Source organism: Cupressus sempervirens, chromosome 10, assembly GCF_028749045.1.
Source record: "Cupressus sempervirens isolate cs-2001-9-10 chromosome 10, ASM2874904v1, whole genome shotgun sequence".
Taxonomy (NCBI): domain Eukaryota; kingdom Viridiplantae; phylum Streptophyta; class Pinopsida; order Cupressales; family Cupressaceae; genus Cupressus; species Cupressus sempervirens.
In genome coordinates this window covers 123,336,488-123,345,650 of record NC_143127.1, presented here as the reverse complement: position 1 = coordinate 123,345,650, position 9,163 = coordinate 123,336,488, and the positions used below count along the sequence as shown (strand labels likewise).

At 35.4% G+C, this 9,163-nt stretch overlaps 2 protein-coding genes across 2 annotated transcripts; one reads left to right on the top strand and one right to left on the bottom strand.

The window, feature by feature from the left end:
• Nucleotides 1–5,143: 5,143 nt before the first annotated feature.
• LOC149532909 (uncharacterized) lies at nucleotides 5,144–7,379 on the bottom strand. Its single transcript, XM_089804834.1, has one exon. The coding sequence runs from the start codon at nucleotides 6,529–6,531 to the stop codon at nucleotides 5,923–5,925; it is 609 nt and encodes a 202-aa protein (XP_089660960.1). The 5' UTR covers nucleotides 6,532–7,379; the 3' UTR covers nucleotides 5,144–5,922.
• Nucleotides 7,380–7,572: 193 nt separating this feature from the next.
• Nucleotides 7,573–8,719, top strand: LOC149532908 (enoyl-CoA delta isomerase 1, peroxisomal-like). The gene is made up of 2 exons (XM_089804071.1): nucleotides 7,573–8,013; nucleotides 8,103–8,719. Exons 1-2 carry the CDS (start codon nucleotides 7,654–7,656, stop codon nucleotides 8,442–8,444), a joined length of 702 nt encoding a protein of 233 aa, XP_089660197.1. The 5' UTR covers nucleotides 7,573–7,653; the 3' UTR covers nucleotides 8,445–8,719.
• The last annotated feature ends 444 nt before the right edge of the window (nucleotides 8,720–9,163 follow it).

Here is a 9,163-nt window from a genome sequence, read left to right as displayed (position 1 = left end):
CCAAAGCTCATGAAAATCCAACAGTGCATTTGGGAAATATTACCCACGCACTGAGATTAATTTTCTGCAAACATACCGAATTCGACCCAAAACTAACACTTTTTAATCTTCTGCAAACTATCAACTTGTTTCCAGTGAGAAGATAAGAAAAATCTGCTCAAAACTCAGACCATCGAAAACTTGCACAAAGAAAAAATGAAAAAACATTCCATATCTCTCCAAATTCGATTCCTTTCTTACATAGCCGACTGGAGCTCTCTTTTTAAAACTGACTTTCTTTTCCTAATTAAAGGATGTGAAACGTTTTCTTCTTATTTTAGAAAAGAACAATGTCTTCTATCCAAAAAAAGGATAAGAATCTGAAACGTTTTTTTCTACCAATATTAGACAGTCATTTTCTAAGTCAGGAATATTCCAAAAACTGCCTACTACCTATTATTGGATTCTAAAAATCATTAAACACTCCACCTACGAACTAAAAAAAACTATTCTAATTTAAGATCCACACACCTGGTCCTAGGTGGCTATATCTGGAGAGCTTATCGAACTGCTACTCTAGGTATGCCACCACATGTAGGACGTTATTACAAACTTCAAAAACTAAAAGCATTTAAAACATAACATTAAATTTCCTATTACATTTTCAACAATGTTGCCTCCTGTAGCGTTTCTCTTCTCTACCACTACAGCAATAGATACTAGCACTTGCACCAGAAAGAGGTGCAAGGGGTATGTCAATAGGTTTTATTAGTAAAGAAATATTTAAGAGATGTAAAATTAAAGAAAAGATTTCAAATTGATAGCATAGAAGTTTTCTTTTTTAACAGAGTAAAGGCATATACACATCACTAACCTCTTTAGAGTTTCAGACATTGTACAATTTTAATATTTTTTTTTTTAATTACCTTTAGAATCTTAGATGTGATCAATCGTGATTTAAGTAAAAAAATCTATAAGTCCAATACTCTTCCTAGTTTAGAGTTAATTTTCTAATTCAAAGTTTGTTTAGTCCTTAGTCCTTACTGGATTGAGGATGATCTGTGAATCTCTTAATTTTTTTAATTTCCTAGTTCCTAGATCTTTCAAATCATCATTTCTTCAATTGATGCATCTATTTCTATGATATTTTTGTAGCTTTACCTATGGGCTTTGAGATCTTTGCACACACATTGGCATCCCAATTATGTACTATGCTTCATATTCTTGCAACACCATAGACTACCGGTAGAAGTCACTTCAAAGTTTAATTTATACAAACCCAAAGTGTTTCAAACTGATCCATTTTTTTCCTACTCTTTGACCCACGAGAAGGATTTGTAATCCATGTCATTCCTTCCTAATTTTATAAACTTGTTTTCTATTTACTTTTTGTTTCCAAGGCTATTATTTATTGCTTCCACTTAGTTGCTTCTATTGCATTGAGAAGGGAAATTGTTTCCATGTTCTTTCCCTAAAATAACATTTTGTTCCTTTCTTTCAAGATCTCTTAAAGTAAGATTAGAGGTAGTTATGTGATTCAACTTATTTTCTACTCTTTATTTATTATTATTTAATATTATTATTACAATATCATACTAAGTGTGTTAAAATAATAAAATGGTTCTTAAATTTTAAAATTCTTAATAAAGATAATACAAAGAAAAATAAATAAAAGCTTTTAAATATTTTTGAATTTGTAGATTTTTTACTATCTAGTTTTTAAAATATACTATTTATAAATTAATAAAATACATAATTGATTTATTTTATGAGCTCTTCACATTAAGACTCAAAGTAGAACTTAACATTTAAATCTTAATCTTTCCAAATCCAAATCTTTCAATAAACACTTTTGAGATCTCTTTCTTCCATGAATTATAAATGCATCCTCCGTAAGAAACATAAGTGCACAAATTAGAATATTTTTATTACTCAAATAAAAAATTAAATTAGATGAAAGATTTTTATTTCAAATGTTGAAAAGTGTTAAAAATTTCTCTTGGCTAATAGTCATTGTTTTTTATTCTAGATTTTAATTTTATATGTAAAGTTAAGATATTAAATTTTGTATAATTTCTTTAAAATGTTATTATAATTTAATCAAATTCTAAATAATTTCATTTTTACACATTATTGATTTAATTGATTAAAATTAAAATCTATTTGAGTTTAATATTATAATATTATCAATATCCCCAAAAAAAATTGTTTTGGAACTAGAGAACCCAAATTCTAGCATTCTCGTGTTTCACTAAGTGGATGCAAAATTGAGGGGGAAATTCCTAATTAGTTAGCTGCCCAAATTGATCAGAATTATCGATATGAGCATAATAAGTTGATCGAGTGAATTCCTTTATGGCTTCCAAGATTGATCAATATGCACAATCTCAATACGGTGAATTCCATTATGGCTTCGGGATTACAATCTGAGCAGTCCCCTACTTCTGACCATGTTCCATTCTCATGGACTTAGCGTATGAAGGAATTTATAAGTTATCTATGGAGAGAGCTTCTAGTGAAGCTCAATTAGAATGATATCCAAGTATAAAGAAGCTTGGGTAACCATCTAAGAGGAAAATGCTTCCCAATTATGGATCACCAACAAAACACTCATTCAAGAGTTAAAAGAAGCAGCTTGGAAAGGAGGAAGAAGAAGGCAAATTGTGCAATTAATTAATAGCATTTCTTATTGATAAATCTTCCTGAGGTTTCAGCGGCCAAAGATATTTGGATCCTAGACTTTCCATCAGATTGGAAGTAGAGTCATAATTGAATATCAATCAGCAGTCTTCCAAAGTAGTCTCATTGCTAAGTTTTATTTTAGAGATTTCCACATCTATCCATAACGAGGGTGAGCGTAAAAATATGACAGGCAAAGCTATAAAAGAATGCTCACATGCATGGTATATCATGAATGTGGTTGAAAATGTTGCTAGTGAAGCAATCGTCCTTACCACGGCTGCCAACAAATTACTGCATCATATAGGTGAATCTTTGAAATTTGACTTCTTTCTTAATTATATATATATATATATGACTTTAATTACTTTGATTGAAAATTTTTAATTGTTTCTACAATATTTCATTTTGTTGTGTCGTTAAAAATGTATATATTTAAAAAAAAAATTAACATCTAAAAGAATTTTTATAAAAATGGGTCTTTCTTAATAAGAAGCCTAACAAAAGAGTTGAACTGGAGATGGAAAATCAAACCATAACAATAGATAGACAACATGACATGTGTTAGCTAGAAAAACAAAACACATGGTAAAAAGGATAGAAGCCCTTAAAAGGAAAGATTAAACTCACAACTCAAGAGAGGAATAATAAGAGTTTGAAGAACAATTTTTCTTAGACCATCCCAATTAGGACACCTACTGACTTGGGTTTTTCTTTTGTTCTTATATCATATGTTTTAATGATCATTGGAAAATTAATTTTCTATTAATAGACATGTTACATTTTATTTATATTAGTAAAAGAAATCTTTCATTTATATATGAATATTAATCTTTTCCTATGCAAATACCACCTCACACTATGAATTCTACAAAGAGCTTCGTAAATGGGGAAAAATCGATAGTTTAGCTTTAAGCTCTTCACTCAACTATAGAGGTCGACAAATTTTGACTTATAGATTAGGAAATTAGCCTAGGTCATTTTCCCTATATCATTTTCCTCTAAGCACAAAAAAATAAATTGTTTAGTAGGCTCCTTTAGTCCGTAAAACATATATAATCACATAAAATTGGAAAAATTAATGTGAAATTGGTAAAGAAAGAATCAATGCTGGAAATAGTACTTATGATCACTCTTATCAGACTCAACCCTTCAAAATATGATGCCGTCGTCAAATGATTGAGCTCCAAAATGATAAAATTGTTATGTGCATCGAACAACGGACACCAACGATGAACATTTGATATCTTAGCTTCTAATTCTTTAATGAGCAATTGCACATTGAGGATGATTCCTTTTTAGATGAAGCTCTTGTTACAAATTTAGATGATGTTCTTGTTGCAAATTGAGCCTCATCAATTCCTTCTTCCGCTGCAAATATGGGTGATGCTCTTGTTGCAAATTAGACCTCACCAATTCCTATTTTTGTTGGTGCTACCCCTTTGTCTGTATTAATTCTCCTCCATCTATAACTCCTACTATGGTCTACTCTTCAACAGATGATGTCTATATAACTTTCTCAACACTCTACCCCTTGTGTTGACAATTTTTCAAGTAGTGTTTCATAAACTATCTCCCTTGTGGTAGGGTTCCTAATGATAACATTGCTTGGTCAATCATCCCATGACATAGGGAAAAATAGGGTTCCTAATGATAACATTGCTTGGTCAATCATCCCATGACATAGGGAAAATCACTTTTCAACTTCTCATTATTCCACCCATGTTGTGGGTGAGTTTCCTACCCACTCTTAATGTAAGCTACTAGCCTTTCTTCTAGCCGTGTAAGAACCGACATCCTTATTTTACTTTTGATTTTAATAAAAAAACAATATAAAAATATTATAAAAAACAAATTTTACTAAATACGCAATTCATAATACTGACAAATTATTTACTCCAATCTGATGCATCCTTCGAATAATAATTCTAATATTTAAGAATATTTAATACTATTAAGTAAGTCATAACGTAGAGATCATTTAAATTTAAGACATTTTAAGTAAATTAATAAATAAGGTGCTTTCCTTAAGGTGCTTTCCTTCAATTAAATGCAGCTCATCGGTATTTCAAGTCCTCTTGACATCTCTCTAGATGCAAATCAGTGATAGAAATCTATGTGCAACCTCAGTCCAAGAGCAAAACTAGTATACAGTCCAAAATCTACACTGTTAAGCTTTATGAGCAATATATTGATAAGTATCATTACAAAAAAATATTGGATATCCAGCTGTGAATGACATTTAAAGACCTTTAAGTCTTGAACAGCGTCCCAGAAATTCATTATTATAATAGGGGAAAAACAGGCAACGTATACTTTATATGAGAAATAAAGACGAAGACAAGATTTTTAAAATTTACAATGATGCCAAAGATTCTTTTGATAGGCATGTGGGGCACTTATTATTATTATAATTAAATTTAAAAAACCCATCTAAGATTCCCTTAGTAGCAACTCTCACTTGCTTCCATCCATAACTCAAATCTTGACAATATATGTGGATTCAATCAATATAGAACGATTTGTGTAAGGCCATAAAATGAGGCGCATGAAAAACTTGTCAAAGTATGACAATTTTAATAACAGTTCTTGAAAAATCCATCTTCCTCTTACCACAAACAATAATGGTGGCATCTTCTGTCATCACAAATCCCCATTATATACAACTTCTAATCTGTATTGCTGGATTCTTAAGGCTTTGATTGAGTTGTCTCTGCATCATATATTCTTATTCTTCTTCAACAATCTTGGCTTGAGATTTAGTGATCTGTGCAATGGATATAATCATAATTAAACCAATAATCCTTCTTTTTATGATGTTTTTGTCCTTTCAAACACCCATCTGCAATGGGAGCGGGTTAAGGTTTCAAAGATCTTTAGTTTTCCACTTTCACCATGGTCTGGATAGACTTGGTAAGATCAGTGAACCATTTTTTAATGTTTTTCAGCTGTACCCATTTCATAGAATTTTCCTACAGATTGAATATACTTGATAAAATCTTCTGCCTCGGCAAGTTGCCCAGCACCAACAAGAAGATCAACCATGCATCCGTAGTGCTCCATTGTAGGTACAATATGGTAGTTTTGACTCATACCATTAAAATAATGCCAACCTTCATCTATTAAACCAGCATGGCAGCATGCAGACAAGACTCCAACTAATGTAATCTGATTTGGTTTTGTGCCAGAAGATTGCATTTGTTTGAAAAGCTCAAGGGCCTCCCTTGCAGAGCCATGCATTGTATATGCTTCAATCGTTGCGGTTCAGGAGACCACATCTTTTTTGCGCATTTCGTCAAACACATTGCGTGCATTTTTTATACTTCCACATTTCGCATACATGCGTACAAGGGCACTTGCTACAAAAATATTAGACTGAAACCCGCTTTTGGTTATCTGTTCGTGTATTTCCTTACCGCACTCCAGAGCTGTCAAGCTGGCACAAGCCGGGAGAACACTGGAAAATGTCATTACATTTGGTTTCACATTCTCCAGTTGCATTTGTTCAAACAGTTTCAGGGCATCTTCCCACGGCTCATTCTGTGCATACCCTGCAATCATAGTATTCCAAGCTGCAACAATTCGACCTGGAATTACTCCAAACAATTTCATAGCCTCATCCAAAAATCCATTCTGTGCATACACAGTAATCATGGCATTCCACGAAACCAAACTTCTATCAGGCATCCGATTAAAAAACTCCAAAGTCCGTTCAACATTTCCATTCTGCCCATATCCCGCAATCATCGTCGTCCACGAAACATCATCTCGCTCAGGCATTTCCTCAAAGAGTCTCAGAGCTTTCTCAAAGCGTCCATTTTGCACATAACCTGCAAACATGGCATTCCACGACACAACATTTCGATGAGACATTGTGTCAAACAGATAACGTGCATTCTCTAAATTCCCACATTTTGCATACACCTCTACCAGGGCATTTCTAACAAACGCATCGGACTGAAACCCGCTGTTAACAATCTCTCAATGAACCTCCTTCAAAACATGATAATTTGTACATGCTCGAAGAACGCTAGAAAAGGTGAAGTGATCGGGTTTTATACATAAAGAAACTATGCCACAAAATCCTCTTCCAGATCCAAATGATCTCAAAATCTCCAAATTAAAGTTTGCTCAATTGTGCGGCACAGCTAGACATGGGAAAGCAAAATCTTCGTCTGAGATGCAACATAAATGCAGGAATCGGCTGGAATCCAGCTATATCTCACTTGATGAGATTGCACAGATTGAATCCAGTTTTTTTTATGCGAGTAAACCATTCTCTAGCGCCTGATGCTATTTACCGGCAGTTTATTTTCCGGCGTGAGACAATATCCGATTGCAGGCAATCCCAATGGAAAAGCGTATCGGCTAATTAAGATGAGTGGATATATGTTTTCTGGAATGGTTGACCCGGCACTCTTTACTCGCTAGCTGCACTTGAAGATGACTCGGCTGCGATCATTCCGGATCAATTCGAACAGAGTGTTCATCGTGGGACGGCCATCAACATGGGGGAAAAAGAATTTCCAAAATGTTTTGGATGTCTATCCCTTCCCTCCTCAACCTCGCATCCAACTTTTGCATTGCTCCACTTGTCTTTCTCAGAAGAGGCAATCCACGCGGGAAATTCATCACTAAAGGATCCTGCCTACTCACAAGTTCAATCAGTACCACTCCAATAGTACTGTACGTACAACGTGATCAACGCAGTATGTTTTTAAAATGCCAGTGATAGCTTTCAAGATTTGCTTTTCTTTCTAGATTCGGGAAAAATATGTGCTTGGCCGTCCAGTTTTTTTCCACGAATTTTAAAGTGAATTTTATATTTAACACTGCACCCGCTACTAGACAAAAACACGGATAACTCAGAGCCTTAGTGGGAACAGTGAATTTCTCCTATTAATGACCGTGGCCCATCGGCATCTCTCTCTGCAATCCTGCCTTTGTTTGTACTTGGCGAGAGGTTTGTGAGGGAGGTGGTGTGTAAAAGTGAGAATGTGCAGCCTGGAGAAGCGCGGAAAGGTGTACATCTTGAGCTTCGTGGGAGAAGGCGACCACTATTTCAACCCCACAACGCTCGACGCAATCTCCGACGCCGTGAAAGAGGTGGAGCAATCGCCGGACGCAGGAGCCCTCGTGACTACAAACGCGGGGAAACACTTTTCCGGCGGTCTCGACATGGATTGGATCGCCGAGAGCCCACACGACCGATTCGACACGGTGGTAGAAAAACTAGAGAAGATGTTCTTGGGATTCATGAGGCTCGGCGTCCCCACCGTGGCCGCCATCTGCGGCGGCGCGGTGGCGAGCGGGTTCATGCTCTCTCTCGCCCACGACTACCGTTTCATGATGCAGGTAAATGGAATAGCCTATCTAATCTAACATGTATAAATCATATAAGTATTAACTCATAATTAACACAAGTATGTATTTTGGTGAGGCAGTCCTCTGAGCTCCATGTTTGTGAGCTCGAACTGGGCTTTCACATTCCGGAGAGTATGATGGCCGTGATTCGCAGCAAGTTCGACCCCCGAACAATGCGCGACGTGGTTTTGGGCGGCAGCAAGGTGAAGGCGCAGATGGCGTTGGAGAGAGGGATTGTGGACGGCGTTTTTGAGGGTTCGGCGAAGACGTTGGAGGCGGCGGTGTCGGCGGCGGAGAAATTGGCGGGCAGGGGATGGGAGAGGGACATCTACCGTGGCTTCAGGCTCGCTTCCTTTCCTGGTGTCGTCGAGGCTCTCGAAAATCATCTCCCCTATCGCATAACACCTTCTAAATACTTGTGATGCACATTTTCCTCGACCGCCATTTCTGTTTGAGTCAATCTTTCCTCTAGCGATGGAAATGGTTATGGAGTTTCCTATACCAATGCTTTCGTGCAAGAGAATGTTATGCTCTAAAGAGAATAAAGTGTGTACTTTTGAAGTTGTTCTAGTGGGTGGTGTTATTATTAAAATATTTAGTTTGAGATTGAGTTTGGAAGTCACATATTATTATTATTATTATCGAGTTTGTGATAAGATTGAGATTTATGGAGAATGAGTATATGGTGCTTTATAAATATTTGAATTATATTGCCACAAATATTTAAGTAATTTTGTGTGTGTTATTTTTGTGAAATAAAAATATTTTATATTTTTGTAATATTTGTATCTTTAGTTTTGCATATACACATACACATATTTTAATGGTGTGAGATTTTGCATATGGGTAGCAGAGCACAGGTGCAAGAGGAACTACGATCTCAAGTACAAGCATAAGTTACGAGCAATCTCTCAATATAATGAAGATATTTAGGTTCAAGCAACAAATGACACATATATCCCATTGGTGAGCAACACATAGGGGAAGAGAGAAGATTCAATCTATGGAGCGAGCAATAAAAACCATAAAAAATGGGGTGATGGAATTGAATAGGAGGTCCCAATTAATTTAGGAAGAATATCAACAATGAATGTAAGGCTTAAAAAAACAACTAGATCTAAGATTTCAACAACACCAGACC

What these genes read in the sequence shown, in the direction of transcription:
- LOC149532909 (XM_089804834.1), bottom strand. Translation starts at nt 6,531, where the DNA reads ATGTCTCATCGAAATGTTGTGTCGTGGAATGCCATGTTTGCAGGTTAT.
- LOC149532908 (XM_089804071.1), top strand. Translation starts at nt 7,654, where the DNA reads ATGTGCAGCCTGGAGAAGCGCGGAAAGGTGTACATCTTGAGCTTCGTG. An exon ending in ACTACCGTTTCATGATGCAG is followed by an intron (nt 8,014 to 8,102) that starts GTAAATGGAATA and finishes TTGGTGAGGCAG; the next exon opens with TCCTCTGAGCTCCATGTTTG.